Below are 22,383 nucleotides of genomic sequence, written 5' to 3' on the forward strand. Positions count from 1 at the left end.
ATAGAGACTATCTGGATGAATTTTGCATAAATGCAGCTGTTGTGTAAAGGCCTCAGAGGCTTGTTAGAGAACATTAGTCGACTAAAAGCGTCATAAAGACAAAGGGACGTTGCACAGAGGTCAGGGACAAAGTTGTAGACACGTTTAAGGTGAATGTGCACTCCACAAATCTGGCCTCCATAAAAGTTTGATTATAAGAAGTCTTTATTTATTTATGTATCTTTAGTTATACCGGTTGTCTCATTGAGATCCAACATCTCATTTTCAAGAGAGACATGCTTTGATCAGACAAAAACAAAACCAGAATTTTTGTTCTATGTTTTGTTGTTCAGCTTGTAGAAGCCTGGATCTGTAGGAGGGCACAGCAAAAATATGGACAAAGCTGGGAAGATGAATGGAATTACTTTTTTGTTAACATATTCTCATGAATAAGAATAAGATTCGAGTGACTCTTTACTTCGAGACCACTCGCTGTTTTAAGATCACGATTAATCAAGCGGGGCGACCACGTTTGATCCTGGAACAGACTCATTGGGTGTTTCAGTACTTGTAATGTCGAAATGAAAGCGAAAAAGGTGGTTAAATAGTGCAGGACAGATACTTTGCATAGTACTCCGTTTTAAAAATGTCAAAATTTGAAATTGCATTAGTCACTTGTGCTGACAAACCAGATTCGTGTCATTCTGGAATTGCTATTTTTGTGTCGGCTATACAAAATTAGTAGGAGTGCTTCTTCAAAACCCCTGGTTTAGACCAAAGCACATTTCAGGATGGTCCACTCAAAGTCCAGACCTAAATTTAATTCAATGACATCAGCTACTGAAAATTAGACACGAGTGTCAGTGAGTCTTTCTCTCTGCGCCGGATTTGTTACGGTAGCAATGCATAAATCTGGCGTGTTTTCATGTGGCCTCCTGTAGAATAATCTACAGGTCTCCGGCAGCACAAATGTCAATCCGCAGCGGCCTCTTTTGAAGCTTTGCACTGTCCCAGTTACTCACAGAGCATCAGGCCTGCTCTGATGCATGCAGCGCGGTGACTGACAGGCTGTGGATGTGGCCGTGCTAGCGGCACGTCCCAGCGGCCCTGTGCTGAATGTCCTTTCATTTGCAGTAACTCCAAACGGGGCGGGTGTTGGGCTGGTGCAGCCATCGAGACAATGTGGAGAATACTCACATCTTTCTGTGAGATTAATTACTTTCTTATTGTCTGCAGCAGCTTTTTGCTGAAGATGCCAAAAGTAGGCCAGGCTCTCTGAGTTGCTATAGCATCAGCTTTGTCAGGAGGGGGAAAAAAAAAACCGCACACCTGAACAGCTGTTGCTGTTGTGGTTTAGGGCAGCTTGTTTAGGCAGAAATACCAGATTGTGGACAACTTGTCTGCTTTTTGCTCACAACAACAGCAGCTTTTTGTGCCGCTATTAAACTCCTGTTTTCTAAAGTGGTATTCCTCGTCCAAGTCTGTGTATAGCTGGCACAGTCTTGTAGATTGTTTGGGTTTGTGCTGGGGTGTGTGTGTGTGGAAGTTTCATCATGGGCAGGGCGGCATTTCCTGAGTTTGCAAAGTAAATTACAGCCTAGACACCATATCTCTGAAGATATGCACCCACAGTGCTTCTGTTCTTCTTATCTAAGATGAAAGAACTTTTTTTTTTTTTCTAGCACGTAAGCGGGCACGTCAAAATTATCACCCTAAGATCAGTGCGTGTGACACTGCAATCCCAAAAGACCGCTTGGACGCTGTATTTGCTCAGCAGACGTATCATTCTCTGTACGCTGGTGAAATACTCAGCCTTAGGTCACTGTTCTGTTGTGCCTGTGGAGCAAAAGCTCAAAGAGATATTTAGATGTGAACATTGTAGCACTGGAAAAGAAAGAGATGAGTGACAAAAATGCAACTTAACTGCAGTTGATACTGTCATTGCAATCGTGTGTTTTCTTAAAGAAATTGGAGGTAACTTTTTATCCACTGCTACTAACAGGTCACCAAAAACCATCAACGATATTTTTATTTGTAAGTATTAATAAAGAAATATATTGTATGTAATGTCTCTTATATTTAATTGCCATAGCATAAAAAACTTATTCATTATATTTCCTTGGTAAAACATATGAAGGACCTTGACGACGATCATTTGCCTCGATATCCAATATCGGCTACCAGTGGCTGCCCATTGAATGTATGTTACAATGCATAGGACAAACGAATAATAATTTGGCATAATTATGTCTTAGAGCAGAATAAAAGAAAGATTAGTGTCTCCTGAATTCAATGTTTAAGATGAGAAGCCCATAAAGTTTTACCAGTATATCCATTCTGTTGGTAAAGTGTGTGATATTCTGAACTTTCTACAATCTAGTATCATAAAAGAAGGAACACTGGTTAAAAACTTATTTCAATATGAAGCACTAAATCAGAATTAGTCACAACCTTGATTTTTTATTTTTTTTTTTTTGCAAATGCTGCACACGGTTTCAGCTGAAATTTACTCATTTTGTTTGCAATCTGCGATCACCATGGCAGCAGCGTTTGGCATCAGGAAAGCCCATCTGTTGAGCAGCGAAGGATGAAAGGTTCGAGGAGCCAGCTCAGATTGAGCAGTTCTTTTTTTAGCTGTCCCACATTACTGCTTCATTTATGTTTCAGTTGATTTAGTGGTTCAGTTATAATTAATACTCCTTAACGAGCTGTATCTGTTGCATCACCAATATTTGTTTTCTCTGCTGTTTGACAAAGCAGCAGTTTGCATCGCTCTGCTAGAAGATTGCAATTCCTTAAAGGATTAATCACACCTTTTTTAAAAAAAAATAATAATTGTACGTTTTGTGACGTTGCGGCCACAGCTTTCAGTGTACTTTGAACACAAAGTACATTTAAACGCACTTTCAGGGGTACGACTTTAACACTGCATCTGTCCTTGTCTGCTTGTCTCCCAACCAGGTGAAATCTGTCCTACGGCATGAACATTTTATTTTATTTTTTTTTTGTAATATATCGTTTTATTCTCACAATAAAAAAAAAAAACAATAGTGACATATTTTCTCAAGGATAAATGTGAACTGATGTTAGAATTCACAGTTGCATTAATTCATACTCAAGGCAGGATGTTTCAGCGAGAGCAGAGTGAGTGGGGTGAAAAGTAGCTGTGCGGACACTTTTATAAATTAATAATCTTCAGTTGAAAGTTTGCCGAGGTTCCATTCGGAATACAAATTATAAATGCATTATTGAATGGCAAATTGAATTCTGCGCGCGCGGTGAAGTCGGTATAAATATTTCAGCTTCGCGAAGGTTTATCATTGGCTTTTGGTTGCTTGTGGTAAATGACCCGTCCTCCTGTAGCGCTTTATCAAGCCCAGAGAACCCCAAAGCGCTTCACACACTACGTTCAGTCACACTCACACACTGATGGTGGCGAGCTACAGGAGTGTAGCCACAGCGGCTCTGGGGCAGTCTGACAGAGGTGCCACTTGGGCCCTCTGACCGCCACCAGCAGCCAAAGTGGGTGAAGTGTTTTACCCAGGGACTAAAACCACATTCATGAAAGTAGCATCATGAGAAATGATGTAGTAAAGAACTGCCCCAATTTTCAGCCCCTTTAAGAATCACCTTTTTTGCTCCTGTATTTTCTTTCAGGTGGTTCCAGCGTTTGGACCATCACTCCAGAGGAGAGAGGGAAGCACGATAAACAGTTTGACACCCTCTCACCGATCCTCGGCTACATCTCGGGTAGGCTGCTCTAACACAAAGGTTCAACACGTTGATCAGATAAAACAGTATGTCCGCTGTCAGCTAAAGTGACCCTGGCTTATCTCTTCATGATCCTGCTGGGATCTTTTTGCATCACCCGGTATTCCTTCATAAGTTTATTAGATACAGATAAAATCTCACCTCTTACATAGAAGCTGTGCCTCCCCCCCCCGCTCCCCGTCTACAGAACATCCTCAAAAAGCACAATAAAGAATCTGATGTGGTTACTCAGCCCCTGAGCTCCCAGGATGCTAGACTGATGTAATCTGATGCTATCAGCGAGAAGTTGGCTCAACGTTCCGTTTCACGTCTCCCAGAAGACCATCTGACACGGACACCAAAAGGCAGAAACGAGAGCTGTGTTTGGAGTACAAAAATAAAAAAAAAAAAAAAAAGGGGCCCCACGCTGTTTTTGAAAAGTCTGGAATTCCCCTCGTTCTTTTTCTAAGGGACAGAAGTGCATACAGTTTTAATGAATGCAATAGTTTCACACTGATTCATTTTCAGTTTGCAGGTGTTACCACATTCGATGCTAATTTTAGTGTTTTTAATTATTTGTGCTGTGCGTTTTTACTTTGCTGGAACAAAATAAGGTTGGAGGAATCCACAAATGAGCTTTAAAGGATCTACAATCAGTCCAGCATCCTTCGTTTCATATAGATTTTTCTTTTAATAGTTTAATCTAGTTAATCCAGATGCTGCAAAGGCAGTGGGATTTATATCATCCATTCATTCATAAATCCATTCATAAATCCATGGCAGGTTCGTTGAGGAGTAAGAGGCAGGGCATGTCCTTTGAGATTTATAGTGGGCCTGTACCAATCTGTAATAATTAAAAGTTTGATCAGTGTTGTTTTATTATGTATGTAAGCTACAGACTACAAGGCTCAACTACTTGCAAAGCAGCTTTAAAGTTACTCGTCAAATGTAGTGAATTTTGTTAAAATTGTAGAAACCATTTTTTGTGAAATTTTAAGTCTGGAATTAGGAAATCCAGCAGCTTCTGGATAAAGAGGCCTCCTTAGTATTAGGTCATAACGTTGAGGCTTAAACTGCTTTTACATCTCATAAAAGGTCTGTATCAGATTCCCCATCTCTCTGAGGCCCCCCACCCCTGTCATTGTTGTTTGTCCGCAGGGGAGCAAGCGAGGAAATTCTTTCTCCAGTCCGGCCTGCCGCCTTCTGTCTTGGCGGAGATCTGGTAACTAAAAATTCTGTAAATCCTCATCAAAACTCTTTTTTTTTTCTTCTTTTTTTTAGGCTGTAGCAACTGGGTCAGTGGGTCCACAGGCTTTGTGTTTGGCCGGTGTCAGTTTAGTTCATCGAGTTGTTTTTGACTTCCTGTTGAGAGCTCATTTCCTTCACTGCCTGCCACACCTAGTAAACTGTGCATATGTGTGTGTGTGTGTGTGTGTAGGGGGCGGGGGGCGTGCTTGTTGTTTTTGTGTAAAGAAAAATGTTGCTGGAATTCAATCCCTCTAGCGCCTTGTTCCTTGTGTGACTTGCTTCTTCTATTGTCTCTCCAACGGGGGAAACAAACCCCAGGAATAAATAGCTCGCTGGACTCTATGCACCAGTTTTACCGGTTTCTCTCCTACAGGAACCTGGCTGACATGGACAGTGACGGGAAGATGGACAGACTGGAGTTTTCCATCGCTATGAAGCTTATTAAACTTACGCTTCAGGGCAGGAACTTGCCGTCATCGTTGCCGGTTACCATGAAGCAACCTCCGACTTTAAACAGCGGCTCAAACATGTCTTCTTCGGCACGGTTTGGTAATATTCTCGAATCGTGCACCGTGTCCGAGTTTCACCTTGATTACCTGTCAAAAAAGAAAGAAAGAAAAAAAAAAGAACATACAACATGAAAGTGACTCACTTTGACGTGTAACCTCCGTCCACCGTGACGTTTCACGATGTCCCCATGTTTACCACGTGTGCTTCCTTTGTGTAGGAATGGGATCCATGCCAAACCTGTCTGTCGGTCTTTCATCCATGCCAACTATTTCCACCATGCCCGTTCTAACACCCATGCCAGCTAATCGTCCTGTAACCTCTGTGCAACCCCTGGTGCCAGTGCCAATGGCCCTGCCCTTGATCACCTCGTTCGGGAACTCTGGGCTCCCCAATGGCACTGTCAGCCTCCTCACCCCGCCGCTTGTTGCCAGCAACGCAGGTTGGTTCTACACCAGAACCATTCAGATCTTACTCTCGGACAAATCAAAGTTATGCTGATTGGTAGTGACTCAGATTTGACTCTAGGGTTGTACATCCAAAATATTGGGATGCGTCATCTTATTTGTGAACAGCTCTGGAGACGTGGGCCAGTTGCCAGTCGTAGGGCGTACTGCTGTTTTGAAATGTTACCTCTTTAAAAACGCTAAAACTGATGGCCCTCTCCTGCCTGTTGCTGCGCACTGCCAGTCCACTGATTGGAATAAGGCAATAACAATTTTTTTTTCCCTCGGTTACAAAATGACAATTTAGAACGAAAATTAAAGTCGTATGTTTTCCTTTTCAATACGTTGTGTTTTTACTTTGATCAAAGTGTCAAAATGAAAGTAACCTTGACATAATGAAATGTAACACAATTTCCGCCACAGTAACAATAATTGTTACTTTTTTGTTCTTAGTCAAAACAATTAGACGGTGCAGTTTTTTGTTTTGTTTTGTTTTGTTTTGTTTTTTGTTTGTTTTTCAAGCAATGGCTTATGGTAGATACCATAGCGAGGGCTAAAGCTAGCTGAACAGTAGCCTTAAATGTACAAACAAGTACAGAAAACAATGTTAGCAACGAGGCTAACACCAGTGTTGTTGAGGGTTTAAGATTAATCTCCACTTTTTCTTTTTTTTTTATTCTTGTACAACATAGCTTTAGCAGCCTAGCACAGATTTCTGCTACATGACTTTACACAAGCTGCAGTTTAAGTCTACCATGAACCTCTGCTTCACACGTCTTGGAAATCACACTAGTCCGGTGGCTGATGCTATGTAAGGCTAAAGCAAGGTCACATCTGAACTGTATTGGAAGTATGATTACATAAAATTGATTCCCGCTCATCATTCGGGGATGTTTCCTTTTAACACAACATAAAACAGTTTGCGGGTAACAAGTTGGTAACTTGGTAAAGTCCTTTAGAAACTACGTGTTTCGTAATATGTTTGCAATAAACCTAAAACAGAAAAGTACAAACGCAGTTAGATATTTGACTATATACTTTAAGCGATTTAGTTTTTATTGCGATAATTTGCAATGAATAAATGATACACCAACAGTGTTGCACTTGTTCGGATCATGCTGCCCTACATAACACAGTTTGTAGGGCAAGCCCTTCCTAAAAACAGTTTAGAGAAAGCTGTGTTTATTTCTTTTTTTTTTTTTTTACATCTTATGTGTCTCCTTTTGTTATTCTCTCATATTTTTTTTTTGTTTACAATTTTCCCAATTATATAACCAGACTGACTGGGAATTCACTACATTAGATAATTTAGGCCACTGTCTCTTTAAAGTTGGTGCTGAAATCAGTCGAGAAAATGTATTTATTTTGAGCTACAATCACCTTTCTGTTCGAGCTCAGTGTACTCATCAGTCTATAAAATACAAAAAGATAAGATTAGATGTGCTCAAACGTCGAGGACAGCTGTAATTAAGAAAGCTTCCAGGCTATTTTATGCTACTTTATGGAACTTGCATTCTCTCTATCTGACTTTAAATGTCATTATTGAAACATTTATCTTGATATTTGGTTTCTTTTTTTCCCAAACTAAAAATACACTGCCCGATATACAGGTACTCCGATGTCGGGCTTTTCGTCCCCCATGGCTTTTTCCCCATCTCCGGGTGTGTCAAAAGCCAACTCTCTTTTGGACCTTGGATCCAGCAGGTACGCCTATTTTATTTTATTTTATTTTATTTTTATTTTTACAGTATCATTAATCTCTATGACTGTGTGCAGTGGTCAAACTTAAACATAAATATAGAATCAAACATACCATATCTATGAAAGATTTTGTAGTCCCACCTATGCGCCAAATTTACATTTTCTCATCGTGGGCATTAATTTCAGGCATTCAGAGATAAATTGGAACCATTCCAGATGGGTTGATTATAGAAAACTTTAGTGAATTTCAAAATGATCTGGGTGTGCACATTCAAATAACAAGAAATAAACGTTTGAAATTTATCACCCTATGCGTAATAAGCCTATGTAAAGTATGAGTATGAGATTTTCAACAAAACCTTTGAGACATACTTGTATTTACCGCTTATTATTTTAATCTCAAATTATTATCCCAACAATGTTTCCGCTGCAGAATGTCTGACTTCGACTTTACATGTTTGAGGCGACTTAAAATACAGCAACAGCTACTTGTCAACTTCTGGCCTTTTTGTGAAACATCTAATATCTCCCTGGAACGGGTGTAGTGAGAAGAAAAGAAAGACGACGCTAGGCTGGATAAAGGTTTTGTGCTAACCCAGATGCTTCGTGGCTATCTTGTAACCAAGCGACTCCTCCCAGCATTTTTGCGTGGGTTTGAAGAAAGGATAGAAATGGGATCTTCACTAATTTCACAGCTTCGAATAACATGATGTCTCTATGACCTCAGGTGTAGGCGGCAGCCTGTACGTCAGGTGCAAGGGGGGAAAAATACAAGCTAATTCATGTTTACCTCTTTCTGTATTACAAATCAAGTTTTCATAACACTGTATGACATGAAACGCATTTGTGGATTTCCTGGATCTACTTTTTACTGTTTTCTCAAAGGATGCATTGGTTACCAAAGACATTTTAGACTCAGTGATTTTCTCTGTTCCCCTCCCTGATTTGACCAGGGACCAGTATGTCACTGCTGAAGGTTTTTTTTTTTTTTTTAAGTGAAGTCAGACATTTGTTGGGAATTTGCTCTATATCAGTAAGCTGAATTTAATTCAGTTTGTGCTTTACTTTAGTAATGTTTTAAACCATCATTCTTGTAAAATTCCCTTCTAGTTTAGTAAGAGCAAAATAAAAAGCAACAGGGAGCCTGTCGTTTAAAAGCCAGGGTTTGGATTGGAGCAGAAAACCGCTGAATTTCAATTTGTTTTGCCTTCACTTAACAACTTGCAACATTATAAAATCGTCCTCTTTTCTTTCTCCTCAGTTCAAACTCTTCCTCCACCACGTCACTGGCCAGCAGCTCTCCAAAAATGGGTTCAGGCGACTGGGCCGTTCCACAGGCGTCGAGACTCAAGTACCGTCAGCAGTTCAACACACTCGACAAACTCATGAGCGGCTACCTGTCAGGTCGGTCCAACTAAAGAAACTCAAAGGTCTTGGTGTCACTTGGCTGCTCATATGTGGTCGAGACCGTTACACAGATACATATTTTATCCAAGCTCACATTTTATGTATTTAGTGTGTTTTATTTTTATTTTTTACTTTGCAGGACCTCAGGTTAGAAATGCGCTGATGGCATCAAACTTGACCCAAACTCAACTGGCTACCATTTGGTACGTGTGATGTGTTTTTTTTTTGTTTTGTTTTTTTTTTCTAATTCCTGCCTGGCATCGTTTCATCTTTAAAGTTCAGTTTCTATTTTCTGGCATCACTATTTTCACTATTTGGTCAAATTGATTTCTCTCTGTTTTAAAACAAACAAGCTGGTTAAAGCAGCATGAAAGAAATTGTCTTAAGTTTCCTTCCTTCCTTCAGAGGTTGGGTTGGACGATTTGGATCAGATTTTTCTGCAAAACCATCGTATCTCACACATAAACTTGTAAAGTTCGCTGACTTCTGGTTGGATTTATAACTTTGTGCTCTGCTCAGATTTGACTGCATTTGAGATTTTTGGCAACAAACACTACGGGCGTTTAAAAAAAAAAAAGCCTTTAGAGAACGTTTGCCTTCTGTTAATTGCAGTGGGGGGTCTATGATGCTGCGGGACCGTCTCTCTTTCAAATTATTGATTATATGTTACATACGTAAGTTAAGGAAATGCTTTACAATTATGTGTGCACAGGAGCCTGGCAGATGTTGATAAGGACGGTCAGCTGCGGGCTGAGGAGTTCATACTGGCTATGCACCTGGTGGACATGGCGAAGACTGGACATCCACTTCCCCTCACTCTGCCTCAGGACCTGATACCCCCCTCCCTCAGGTTAGCACAGAGGGTTTGGTTTGAATATGCACAAACAAGCAGCTTAATGCAGCAAACAAGGCTCGTCTTTTCATTTCAGAGGAGGAATTAAGTCCAGCGAGCTTCTCAATGGTACAGGACCCTACATAAGTCCAAGTTTAATGGACACAACAGAGATCGAACCTCCTCAGAAGAACAAGAGCAGTGGTGTGGCACTCTTCACGGTTTATAGGTTGTTTTTATTTTTTATTTTGTCTTCTCTGGTCTCGTCACCTCTCTGGTTCTCGTCCCCCTCAGTGTCCTACGAGGACAAGCTCAAGGAGAACTTTGCGCGCGGCAGTGCCGAGCTGGAGAAAAGGCGGCTGGCTCTGGAGGAGGAGCAGAGGAAGGAGAGGGAGCGCCGGGAGCGGGAGGAGCGGGAGGCCCAAGAGCGGCGGGAGAGGGAGGCCAGGGAGCTGGAGAACAGGAGGAGGTTGGAGGAGGAGAGGCGGATGGAGCGGCAGAGAGAGATGGAAAGGCAGAGGGAAGAGGAGAGGCTGAGGGAGCTCGAGAGGAAGGAGGCGAGTGGGAGCCGTGTTCAGACGGGCGAGCGTCGAGATGCCTCCTTTTTCCGCTCACCACCCGTTGTTGTACGTTCAGGCGGCCAAGCAGGAGATGGAGCGCCAGAGGAGGGAGGAGTGGGAGCGAGCGAAGAGAGAGGAGCTGGGACGGAGAAAAGAGGCGGAGCAAGAGGAGATCGTTCGACTCAGGGCGAGGAAGAAGAGCCTCGAGTTAGAGCTGGAGGCAGTGGTGAGGCTGCGCTGACGTTGACGTATAAACCCCTGCTGGTCAAATCTGGTCAGTTTGACACCAGGTTGATTGTTTGTCAGGGCAACAAGCACAAGCAGATCACAGACCGTCTCCGTGACGCGCAGAGCATGAGGCGGATCCAGAAGGCCGAGGTGGACCTCATCAACCAGAAGAGAGACGCCCGCATTGCTGAGATCAACACTCTTCAGCTTGAGTTCGAGGTCCAAACTTTTCTCTCCGGCCTCTTCCAGCTATACTCTTCTCTCAGTGAAGCTTGTAAATAACTCTGTTGTTATCAGGAATGGCAGAGGAAGCTGTCACAGCTCGTCCCGGAGCAACAGCGACTGTCTGAGAAGCTGCGAAACATCAGCCTCAAGAAACTGCCCCGTGAGTCAGACGGCCGCAACACCCAGACACGGCACGGCGCTCGGCTGAATTGTCTCATGACCTCTGACCTGTGCTGCGCAGCGGCCGCTTTGACGTCCCTCGCCGGGAGCGCCGCCGAGTCGAGCGGGAACTGCCGCCGTCTCAAAGATCAGCTGGACGTCCTGGAAAAGGAAACGACAGACAAACTGGCCCAGATGGAGCAGTACAACAAGGAGCTGAAGGTCAGTGGTCGGCGCACGGAGCTGAAGACTCTCCGCTCAGGTTCGACCAGTTCACTCAGATGTTAGCACATTTCTCAAAGAAATCTAAAAATAGATGCTTTTTTTTTTGGTTTTTTTGCATCACGCAGAAAACACCATCCCTGCTTTCATTGGGGACAGTTTTGTGAGGAAAACAATGCTTTTTCTTTTTTTTTTCTTTTTTTTTAAGCAACTGACTTTTCTCAGAGTGGTATTTGTGTTTGCCCATCACTGCATTGCAGTTGCCAAAAAAAAAAAAAGAAAGACCGCAAGATTCTATTATATTCTTTCATAATTACCTCAATAAATACCACAGCGTTTTATGATAAAAGTTTAAGTCAATATTGCCCTTCCTTACTCTGCTGGGATTTTTGTATAGTTTTTTTTTTTTTTCTTGCATCACTGTCATGTGCTGCTGGATTCATTAAGATTAGCTACACAGATTTGTGGCCCTGAGCAGCCTTCCTGTTCATTGCCAGGTTTAAATGTTTTACCTCGTTTGTTTAATTGCAAATTGTGTTCTTTCTTTCCCGTATTTCCCACCACATTGACTGAGAAACGGTAGATAAAAAAAAATGCCTCTCGAGTTAAAGGGGGGGGGAGGGAGGGGAATAAAAAATAAACAGCTGAATAAGACTTTGCAGCACGGAAAAATCTCGTAATTATTTTTAAGAACTCGCCAACTCAGAAAAAGTAGGGCCCTTTCAAATGTTTATGTAATTCTCAGACTTGCAGCAAGAATCAAAAATCGTCATCCTCCCTCTGTTCGGTTTAACGTAACGATATCTTGACTGCTGTTGGAGCTTTTAACTCTTTGTCTTCTTCTTTCTCTTCCTTGCTGCCACACCTGGATCTTTTTGTACTTCACGTTTTTTTTTGTTTTTTTTAACGCATCCAATGTTCCATCGTTCCACTTCCTCAATCTTTTCTCATATCCTCCTTGAAATGATGTTTTTCCATCTTTTATTGGATTCACCCCATTTACTATCCTTCGCTTTCACCGCCTCCGTCCACTTTTCTCCTCTATTTTTTTTATCGTTCCGACTTTTTTACTGCATAGCTTGGGGATATGGATGACTGCCTCCTGCGAGGCCTCCTCTCCCTGCTGGCCTGCCTCAGCCAGCTCTTCCTCCTCATCAAGGTCATCCCTCATCCTTTCTTTGCCTCCCACTCTATTATCTTTTTCGGCAACCCCTCTGAGCTGTTTTTTTTTTTTTTTCTCAGACATCTTCACCTCCTGTGTTCTCTCCAGCCACAATCTTTACTCTTTTCCCCATTTTCATCCAACGATAACATGTTGTTTTTTTTTTTCCCCCCCTTGTAAACAGGATGTTCCCTCTGGGTAAAAAAAAACACACGTACACACGCACAATGTTCAATTTGCTCCTTTTCTGTTCTAGAACTCATACGCATCCACATACAGCACATCCAAAATGTCTGCATGTCACTTTAAGTTTCCAAGTGAACGCCAGTGTATGATCGCTTGTAAATTCAGAATGTTAGTGGAGTTTTTTTTACGTTGTCCTGAGAGAAATCCTCATGCTCTTGCCTGCACCAGGAGCTGCGGGAGAAGCAGACGAAGCAGCAGGCCGTCCTGGATGACCTGCACAGAGTCAAAGAGGAGAAGCTGAGGGAGCTGCAGAGACGCAGGGAGGAGGAGAAGGAGCGGAGGAGGAGAGAGGAAGCAGAAGCAGCAAGGTGAATCTCTTAAATCAGTCGTCCCCCGTCTCCCCCCTCCCCCGTCTGCGTCTCTCCTGTGAAACCGCGCGTTTTGTCACCTAAGCCAGAGAAATCACCGCTTTCGTTCTTGCAGGCTGGCGAAGCTGGAGGAGGAGAAGCGCGAGCAGGAGCGGAGAGAACAGGAGAGGAGGGAGAGGGAGGAGGAGGAGGCGCGGCAGAGGAGGCTCCAGGAGGAGCAGAGGGCCAGGCAGAGGGAGGAGGAGGAGAGAGAGGCGCAGGCTCGCCTCCGAGCGGCTCAGGAGAAGGCGCAGGAGGAGGAGAGGAGACGGAGGGACGAGGAGGAGAGGAAGAAGAGGGAGCTGGAAGAGGAGATGAAACGGAAGGAAATGGAGGAGGAAAGGAGGAAGAAAGGAGAAAAGGAGAGAGGAGCAGCTCAGCTGACCTCGTACAGAGCCCTGTACTCCTTTCTCGCTCGCAACGCAGAGGAGCTGAGTATAGATGCAGACTGTGTCATAGAGGTGAGAGATGCGCACTCTGCTAAATAAGCTCTTCGCTCTGCCAGCAAAGTGTCCCAAGCCGCAGCTCAAGCCAAAACATAATCGACCCTCTGAGAGGTTTTTTTTTCTCTCCTTTTGAGTCTTATTTTCTCCAAACACAACATTGCCAATTCACCCCAAGAATCCACTACATCTTCCCGAACGGTTTTTTGGTAGTGACAAAAAAAAAATTATTATTTTTCACCCAGTAATTGTATTTTCTACAATGTCTTTGTTATGCTGTCAAACACAGACATACCGCTTTAAAAAAACGAAAATAAATGTTGAGACTCAGATTTCGGAGAAAGGTTTGTCGTTTCCATCACAGTAATTTACCATTTGTAAGACTTTTGCAAGTAATTATGTTTCTATAATTTTGTAAATATGAATATATGTTTACTTTAAAATGTTCTTTCAGATGCCATTGCCCTATTTCTGCTGCGACATGCAGATTATCGCAGTAACACGTTTGTGTGGCAGGTGTCCGAAACGCTAAAGTGTTCATCGCCTGACCGTCAGCCTTTTAGCTTTGAATTGCTGAGGTTAAAGTGTGTTTCTCGTGATGCAGGTGGACGAGCACACTGTCGGCGAACCCGGCTGGCTGTGTGGGAATTACCAAGGAAAAAGGGGCTGGTTCCCCCAGAGCTATGCAGAGAAATGTCCCACTCCTCCCACCCCTGAGGCGGCCCCTGCCTCGTCAAGTCTTCCTCCTCTAAACACAAGGTAGCGAGAAGTGGCAAAATCCAATCGGTGCTGTTGGTCAAACTTTTTCTTCCTAAGTAGGAATGTGTGGAAGTCCCATTAGGCCTCGGTGATATCAGAGCGATCTCTCCTTTCCTGTTTTATCCAGAAATGCTGCCGTGGATGCCACGGAGGACAGCAGGGTTCCTCTGTTCTCAGCTGCTTCACAGGTGAGGCAAGCTTCACTAAGTTGTGTGTTAATCCCAGACACATTGCTGTATTAATGCTGCTGTTGCACTGCTTCTTGTCATGCCTCATAGTGGTGTATCTGAAAATGTATTTCACATTTTTACGAAACACTACAAGCTGAAAAACATACACAATTTATAATACGTTTTTTTTCTTTTTCAATATTTAAATAAAAGGCTCTATGCAAAAAAGTTAAGGTGGTCCAAGTGATAAGGAATTACCTGAATTTATCAAAAAATAGTCCAGCTCCCCTGCAATGTCAGACACTCCATGCATCCAGCATGGCCAAGTGAGTTAATCTTCATCAGTGCAGACAGAGCTTCTGCATAGTTTAGCATGAGATTAAGTAAACTTGTTATTGGGTCATTGCTGTACATTAGCTGTCACTAATCATGGTCTCTCTGGGCTCCTGTATTTTGCCTCTCTAGTCCACGGTTCTCCTCGCCGCTCGAGCCATCTCTTCGTGGTCGCCCGCTTCAGAAACTCACCTCAATCTCTCGCCGGACATGGGCGGAGCCCTGCTGAGCTTCTCACAGGGCGACCTCATCAGCGTGCTCCAGCAGAGGGACGACTGGTGGCTGGGACAGCTCAACGGGACGCGGGGATGGTTCCCAAAAAGCTACGTCACTCCGGAGTCGGCCGGCAATGCCGAGTACGAAGACGCACACCGGAACACAGACTTAAGTGTAGCGTTGAAATGTAATCGATTGCCGGACTCTAATAAATGTGTTATTCTCACTGCAGCGTGGACACAACGGACACAAGTGTTCAGCTAGAAGGTGAGTTTCATTCATCATCCTGTCTGTTCAAAAGCAAAAAAATAAATAAAAAAATAAAAAAATCACAGCTGTGCCAGAAGTGGCTTCGTATGGACTCTTTATAGTTTGTTCTGATCAGAGTCTGTCTGAACTAGAGTATGTGGCCCTGTACACATACGAGAGCCCAGAGACGGGCGACTTGACATTTGACGAAGGAGACGTAATTATGGTGACGGAGAGAGAAGGGGAGTGGTGGAGAGGATGCATCGGTGACAAGACGGGACTGTTTCCCTCCAACTACGTCCGTCCTGTTGAGTCAGAGGTGAGAACAAGCTGGTCGCTTTTCAAAACGACGTGGTGTTGCTCCGTACACTGATGTCTATAGAAATGCAGTTACGTCAAACAATTATATTTCTGAATGCCATAGAAAATTCTGCCTTCGTTGAACAGCACAGCTTCTCGTTGAAGTCATCTTTTTTTTTTTTTTTTTTCATTTTCAGTTTTCTACATTTTGCTTCAACCATTTTCTATTGAAACTGTGTCTAATTGGCATGTGTATTTGTATTTAATCCCTAAAGAAAATACTTTGAAAAACCACTTTTTGCCCTAACAAGTCTGCTGGGAATGCTGGCAAACTGTATTTTACTAATTAGGTGGGGATAAAGGGGCTGAATACAACTGTACAGCATACTTTTGTTTTTATAAATATATATATATATATATATATATATATATATATATATCACTTTTCCTTCACTTTACAGTTTTTTTCTTCTTTATTTTGATTCTTGATGTGAAATGTGAATAAAATACAGACGAAAAATTTTATTTGTAACTAAGACATTTTGTTGCACGATAAATGTTTTTGGTAATAAATAAAAATAATCTAAGATTAGTCATTTCCTATACCTTATTGCTATATCCTAACGCCTTTTTTTTTTCCAATTTCGCTAACTAATTTCAGGCATCAAAACCTGGAGTTTCAAGCAAAAAACCCGGTGAGGAAACGGCCTTTCGCTCTGTTCCACTTCAACTCAGAGACAAACACAGTCAGGTGGACAAATGTTGATCTAATTTCATTGTTGGATATTTCTGCTTGATTACCAGAGATTGTTCAGGCTGTCACTGCCACAGAGGCCCCCACGGCTTATCAGCTGACTCTGTCTCCAGGACAACTGATTGTGGTCAGAGCCAAAAACTCCACCGGGTGGTGGCTCGGGGAACTGCAGGTCAGACGTCACAGCCTTGGATCCTATTTTTAAATAGACTGTATATAAATATTTTCGTGTTTGTTAACGAAAATGCTTTTTTTCTAAATGTCACATTTAGAAAAAATGTGACATTTTTTCTAAATGTCACATTTAGAAAAATGTGACATTTTGGTGAGTTTGGTGTGGTTGATTATCATAGTTTTTTGTTTTGTTTTGTTTTGTTTTTTTCTACTGTGCAACGAACTCAGTAATTAATTTCATTGATAGCCAATGGTAGCTCAGTGTATGTTGCTGCTTTAATCATTATAAGTAAAAAGTAAAGAAAGTGATAAATTAATAAATATTCTTTTTTTTTTTAATTGTGAAGACATTTTTTGAAAAATTAAGTCATATTTTTTACCGAATAATTTTTTTAAATTACATTTTTATCTTTCACTATCAATATTTTGAGTTTTTTTCCTGACTTGGAACACACACATATTTGGGATATACATTTTTGACTTCTTGTTCCTTTGAAATTGTAAAAAAAAAAAAAACTAATAACACCATTCATCAAGAAGAAAAAAAAAAAGAAGAAACTAGGGAAAAAAAAAAGGACTCCTGGTCACTATTTTTCATACTTCCAGGCTCGGGGCAAAAAGAGACAGAAAGGCTGGTTTCACTCGTCCCACGTCAAGCTCCTGGGACCGTCCAGCGCCAAGACCTGCCTCTCCCCTCTGCCAGGTGACTGCCACCACACTCTGCGCCCAAAAGATGCGCTGCTACCCAACGTTGAGTTTACTCCTAAATGCATGTGTCTGATTTAACCAGCACTCGTCTCCCTCCTTGTAAGCTGACACCTCGTTAACACGCCGTGTTTCTCCCTCGTGTGTATCCCAGTGTGCCAAGTTATCGCAATGTACGACTACGCTGCTGCTAATCGGGACGAGCTGAGCTTCTCCAAGGGTCAGCTCATCAACATCCTCGACAAGACCAACCCCGACTGGTGGAAAGGTGAAACCAACGGGGTCACGGGCCTGCTGCCCACCAATTATGTCAAGATGACGACAGAGTCAGACCCCAGCCAGCAGTGTAAGTAAACCTCATGCTTTTGTTTTTTTTTTGTTTTTTGTTTTTTTTTTGCTTTTGAACAAACAATTCTCGTAGGAAAGGTGTTTCTTCTGTCGTAGCGTTTAAGAGAAAAAGCAGTAATTGACACCAGCAGCCGTGCGAGAGCTTCCTCTAAGGAGAAAATAAAAGCTGCAAATACAGAGAAACACGTTGAAAGTTTTGCTTTCTTATCGGTTACCTCGGTTTGATCCAGGTACATTAAATTCCTCATCCTTACCAGAGCCCGGAGGTGGTCATGGTAAGCAAGATTTTTATATTTTTTTTCCGTCGCAGAGGGAGTTGGTGTTCTCCGGCGCTTAAAAGGCCTGATCCCAGACATTTCTCGCTGATCGTTGCAGAAACTCATGAGTAATTTCAACCTTTGCAAGTAACAAATTAGGAAAAAGGAGGAATCGGGCTTTTTAAGCTTACCCTACTTCAAAGATCATTTAAAGGAATAATACAACATATTCATGATCAACTCTTTTGACAAGAGTCTCTTGAACTCTTTAAATTAATTGATCTCTGGGCAAAAAAGTTCAATGTAATTTCTATAATTTTAGATTCCTTGCAATTTACTATGACAATCAATCAAGAAGAAAAATCACTGATAACCTGCCACATTAATCATTTCGCTCACATTTCTGGAAATTTAATTGAAGTGGTGATTCCATTGGACCTGCAGCTCTGATTTATGAATGCAGCACTTTCTACAAATATTCAAACTTCTTTACTTGTTTTTTTTTGTTGTTTTTTTTTTTTACATATATCTCAACACATTGCAATCACAATTTGTATCATAATTATACATCATTGGTCAACACGAAGCAGTACCTAGTTGTGAGATGGAAGGAAAATGAAGCGTGTCTTTGAAATTGCGTCCATTTCCTTCCACCTCATAATGATGTACCACAAATAAGTAAAACACACAAGAAGGTCTTGGTTGTGACGTGACAAAATGAAGCAAACTCAATATTTTACCAAGATGCTGTGGCTGGGCTTAAGCATCTGTTTAATGAGAGGCTCGCGCTCGAATTAGTATTCATAGGACGTGTGTTTTTCGCCCACCGCAGCAGATTTCTTGTTAATAAGAGCGAACACAGTTGACATTTAATTAGGCTGAGCTCGTCAAAGCCACGCTCGCTAAAAACAATGAAATTTTCACTTTAATGAACGTCTTCCCGGCACACGCACACGCACACACACACACACACACACACACACACACGCTCTGCGCTACGGCGCAGAAACGAGAGGCGATAAAAGATGGGCACGCACCAGCTCGTAATGATTAGTAACAACATTTACATTTCCAGAAATGCATTATTAATGCATGTGCATGTTAAGACTCCTGCATTAATATTAAAACGATATTAACCGTCTGCTGTCTCTCTTCCCCTTTTTTTCCATCTCACTCATCTCCCCGCCTCCTCTACTTCATCCACTTTTTTTTTTCTCCTTCTGTAGGACAGTAGTGCTGGTTTTCCTCTCTTCTTCTTCTTCTTCCTCCCCTCTTCCTCTGTCTTGCCCCTCCCTCCTTCCACCACCACCACCACCACCACCACCCCTGTCTGAGCGAATAGCCCTGAGGCAAAAGGGAACCCGGCAGCCAGCGAGAGCAGAACTGCCCAGCTCCTCACTTTCCTCTTGAATTATTTGGGACTGTGGTGCCCTCTGCTCCTCCTCTGTTACAATTCCTCTTTTGATTGTTTTGCTTCTTACTTTTTCCTGTCAGACTATTGATTTCTTGCCCTTCACTTTCTCCTGTCTCCCTCCACTAATTATCCAGGGTGAGTGTGAGGTGGAGGCAGCTCGAAACAAGCAAAGGAGGGGGGGAGGAGGTTTTGTACCTTTAACACAGAAATATGGAAAGTCTAGTTTTAATAAGAAAAAAACAAACAAACAGTTAGGTCCAAAATCATTCATGTACATGCCAAATTTTGATTTGTTGGGGAATTTTTTAAATTAGTGAACCATTTTGTTAATGACTCGGAACGATATAAACGAGTGGCAAATAGATTTGATTATTTATTAATGCATTTATTATTATATCTGTTGTTAAAAATGCAATACTTATAGATTCCTTTTCAAATCAAAAGCTCAGAAAGTGTTTGCACCCAAAAGGATTTCAATAAAACAAATGTAAATGTAACAATCCCTAGCAGATTGCTAAAAGGGAAAGAGAAGAAAGTTAAAAAATGCTTCCGAAATATGATCATTTATGTCATTTTAGCCACAAACTTGAAGATCAATTCTAAAGTAACAATAAATCAAACTCTGGCATCCATGTGGGTCATTTTGGGCCGAACTCTAAAAGGATCTGGAAGAAATTAGCCGCAAGGTATAAAATATACTATATAAGTAATTAGTTTTCTACACTAAGCTTGTGTATTAAAGGTAAAATAGTATTTTAATAGGGTCACTCATTCTTGCACTAACACTAAACTTTACTGAACTGGACCAATGAGAAGATTCACTGTTGCTCAAACCGCCTCCTCGCTGCCACATTGCAACTACTTGAATGGTGTTTTTAAGACTCAGTTCTTAGGCGCTCTTATTTGCATTACTGCTTCATAGTAGTTTAAATTTCAAGTACTCAACTGTGATATCACCAGCAAAAAAAAAAAAGCCAAAAAAAAGAGAGAGAGAAAAAGAAAACATAAGCGTTCAAAGCAACTTTGTAGACACTGAAAAGGACAGTGCTTGCGCCGACATTTACATGTACGTTTTGCCAAGTTTGAACCTCAGAAACTTGAACTACCAGCTGAGTCTTTTTGCTTCAGCTCATCTGCTACTTTTTTTTTTTTTTTTTTTTTTCCATTTACCCCTATGCAATCATCAGGAGAGGGCTCTCCGACGTGAGAGGTGCTTTAATTTAATGCAGTCTTCTTGGTAGCACTCTTGTTAGCGTCGCTTCGTATGTTGTGTTCGTTCGTGCGCTGCATCTACAACGTGCCTCACTCAGTGCGACAGCTGTAAATACAACATTAAAGGACTGATAATAAAAGAGGATTTTGACACGTGTGTTTGTGGAGTGTCTTTATATGCTTTTCTGTGTGCCGTCCACCTCTTATGCTTGTGTGAATCTGTGTGTATTTGCACGTACATGCGTTTGCGTGTGTGTGGGTGTGTGCGTGTGCGTGTGCGCGCGTGTGTGTGTGTGTACGTGTGTGTGAAACAGGGTGTGCAGACCTGATCACGTTGGACACAATGACTCCTCAGGAAAGGAAGAGACAGGGTTATATTCATGAGCTCTTCCACACTGAGGAGACCTATGTGGATGATCTGGAGCTGGTCCTAGAGGTACAAAGCAAATGTTTGTTGTTGTTTTGTTTTTTTTTTGAAGAGTAATTAAATTTCTTGATCTACAACGGGTTAATTGACTTTTTGGACTGTTGACGGATGCTCAGGTGTTCCACAAGCCCATGTCCGAGTCAGGTCGCCTGACAGAAGCTGAGATGGCAACGATCTTTGTCAACTGGAGGGAGTTGATTATGTGCAACACCAGATTGCTCAAGTAGGTACCACGTGTCCCAATCTAACACATCCTTATGAAAGTATTTGTAGCCCTGGAAGTCTTCCATTGCATTGGAGTATCACACAAAATTCCCAGCGGTTCAAGCTGGTCACGTGAGACGATGTGGCAAAACTTCCAAGCGGCACGAACGCATTATTGCAAGGCGCCGGCGTGTGGAAGAACAAAATCTGTAAAGCGTGTAAAGCATCCTCACCATTTGTGTGCGCCAGTGCTCTGCGTGAACGCAAGCAAACGGGAGGAGAGAACATGCCGGTTCAGCTGATCGGAGACCTGCTGGCTTCGGAGCTCGCTCACATGCAGCCGTACGTTTGCTTCTGCTCCTCCCAGCTCAACGCCGCCGCTCTCCTTCAGGCCAAAACCCACAGCCAGCCTGAGTTCAAAGATTTCCTCAAGGTACAAATGACGAGCACTCGATTCGCGGGGGCAAATGTTTTTTTTTTTTTTTTCACGATATCTATTTTTTTCTAATATTTTCCCTCCTTTTTGAGCAGAAGGTTGCCACAAACTACCGCTGCAAAGGAATGCCACTGTCCAGCTTCCTGCTGAAGCCCATGCAGAGGCTCACCCGCTACCCTCTGCTCATAAAGAATGTACATTCATCGCATCCTATTTATCGCCATCTCTCTCCTTTCTCCTTCACTTGCTGTGGTAACCTTGCGCCTCGTTGTCTTCCCGTCGCTCAGATCCTTGAGCACACTCCAGAAGGCCACGAGGACCGCGAGCCGCTCCGAGAAGCCCTGGAGCGAGCCGAGGAGCTGTGCTCTCAAGTCAACGAGGCGGTCAGAGAAAAGGAGAATGCTGACCGCCTGGAGTGGATACAGAACCACATTCAGTGTGAGGGGCCTATAGAGGTAAACCCACTCAAACGTGGCAGATGCGTGTCTTTGTCGAGCCAGGGCTTAAAAGGGGGCGATGAGCCAATGTTTTTCGGTGTCTGGAAAAACCTCACATTTGACCGGCACCGCGCCGTTACCTAGCAACCCCAGGGAAGCCCAGCCCCTTACCTAGCAACCCCAGGGAAGGCCAGCCTGTTACCTAGCAATCCCAGGGAAGGCCAGCCCCATCGCCTAGCAAACCAAGTGGACCTCCAGCACATTTGTTCAGCTGGTTTTACTTATGTGTGCACTGTACAATGGCTGCTGGAAAAGACGAATGTTATATTGTTGACTTCCCATTAAAAAAAAAACCCACTTGCTGCTTTGTTGTTGGTTGTGCAGGAAGTCCCACTTTTGCTTTGCAAAGATGTATAGTTGTACAATTGCACATCTGTTTGCAGCCATTTTCACGTGCGAGTGTAAAACATTGAGTTGAGGGGCGTGGTCACCCGCAGCTTATTTGGATTTAAAGGGACATGCGAAT

At 42.6% G+C, this 22,383-nt stretch overlaps 1 protein-coding gene across 5 annotated transcripts in view; it reads left to right on the forward strand.

The window, feature by feature from the left end:
• The window catches only part of itsn2a (intersectin 2a), a 32,994-nt gene that overhangs the window by 7,471 nt on the left and 3,140 nt on the right, over window positions 1-22,383 (forward strand). The window contains exons 3-34 of one of the 5 annotated variants that reach the window (XM_016675858.1): window positions 3,637-3,729; window positions 4,888-4,951; window positions 5,351-5,526; window positions 5,705-5,926; window positions 7,541-7,634; window positions 8,893-9,035; window positions 9,178-9,241; window positions 9,751-9,888; window positions 9,968-10,074; window positions 10,165-10,427; window positions 10,507-10,656; window positions 10,737-10,877; window positions 10,956-11,043; window positions 11,125-11,264; window positions 12,343-12,423; window positions 12,841-12,980; window positions 13,096-13,480; window positions 14,067-14,221; window positions 14,349-14,409; window positions 14,857-15,080; window positions 15,173-15,207; window positions 15,342-15,508; window positions 16,151-16,184; window positions 16,294-16,415; window positions 17,024-17,120; window positions 17,277-17,468; window positions 17,701-17,745; window positions 20,668-20,789; window positions 20,897-21,003; window positions 21,234-21,417; window positions 21,516-21,614; window positions 21,708-21,875. In XM_016675858.1, coding sequence (XP_016531344.1) covers window positions 3,637-3,729; window positions 4,888-4,951; window positions 5,351-5,526; window positions 5,705-5,926; window positions 7,541-7,634; window positions 8,893-9,035; window positions 9,178-9,241; window positions 9,751-9,888; window positions 9,968-10,074; window positions 10,165-10,427; window positions 10,507-10,656; window positions 10,737-10,877; window positions 10,956-11,043; window positions 11,125-11,264; window positions 12,343-12,423; window positions 12,841-12,980; window positions 13,096-13,480; window positions 14,067-14,221; window positions 14,349-14,409; window positions 14,857-15,080; window positions 15,173-15,207; window positions 15,342-15,508; window positions 16,151-16,184; window positions 16,294-16,415; window positions 17,024-17,120; window positions 17,277-17,468; window positions 17,701-17,745; window positions 20,668-20,789; window positions 20,897-21,003; window positions 21,234-21,417; window positions 21,516-21,614; window positions 21,708-21,875 — 4,301 coding nt within the window. The remainder of the gene's footprint in view (window positions 1-3,636; window positions 3,730-4,887; window positions 4,952-5,350; window positions 5,527-5,704; window positions 5,927-7,540; window positions 7,635-8,892; window positions 9,036-9,177; window positions 9,242-9,750; window positions 9,889-9,967; window positions 10,075-10,164; window positions 10,428-10,506; window positions 10,657-10,736; window positions 10,878-10,955; window positions 11,044-11,124; window positions 11,265-12,342; window positions 12,424-12,840; window positions 12,981-13,095; window positions 13,481-14,066; window positions 14,222-14,348; window positions 14,410-14,856; window positions 15,081-15,172; window positions 15,208-15,341; window positions 15,509-16,150; window positions 16,185-16,293; window positions 16,416-17,023; window positions 17,121-17,276; window positions 17,469-17,700; window positions 17,746-20,667; window positions 20,790-20,896; window positions 21,004-21,233; window positions 21,418-21,515; window positions 21,615-21,707; window positions 21,876-22,383) is intronic. The other 4 variants (XM_007560915.2, XM_016675860.1, XM_016675862.1 and 1 more) reach the window with 4 other exon arrangements.

Source organism: Poecilia formosa, unplaced genomic scaffold (genome assembly GCF_000485575.1).
Source record: "Poecilia formosa unplaced genomic scaffold, Poecilia_formosa-5.1.2 Scaffold122, whole genome shotgun sequence".
Taxonomy (NCBI): domain Eukaryota; kingdom Metazoa; phylum Chordata; class Actinopteri; order Cyprinodontiformes; family Poeciliidae; genus Poecilia; species Poecilia formosa.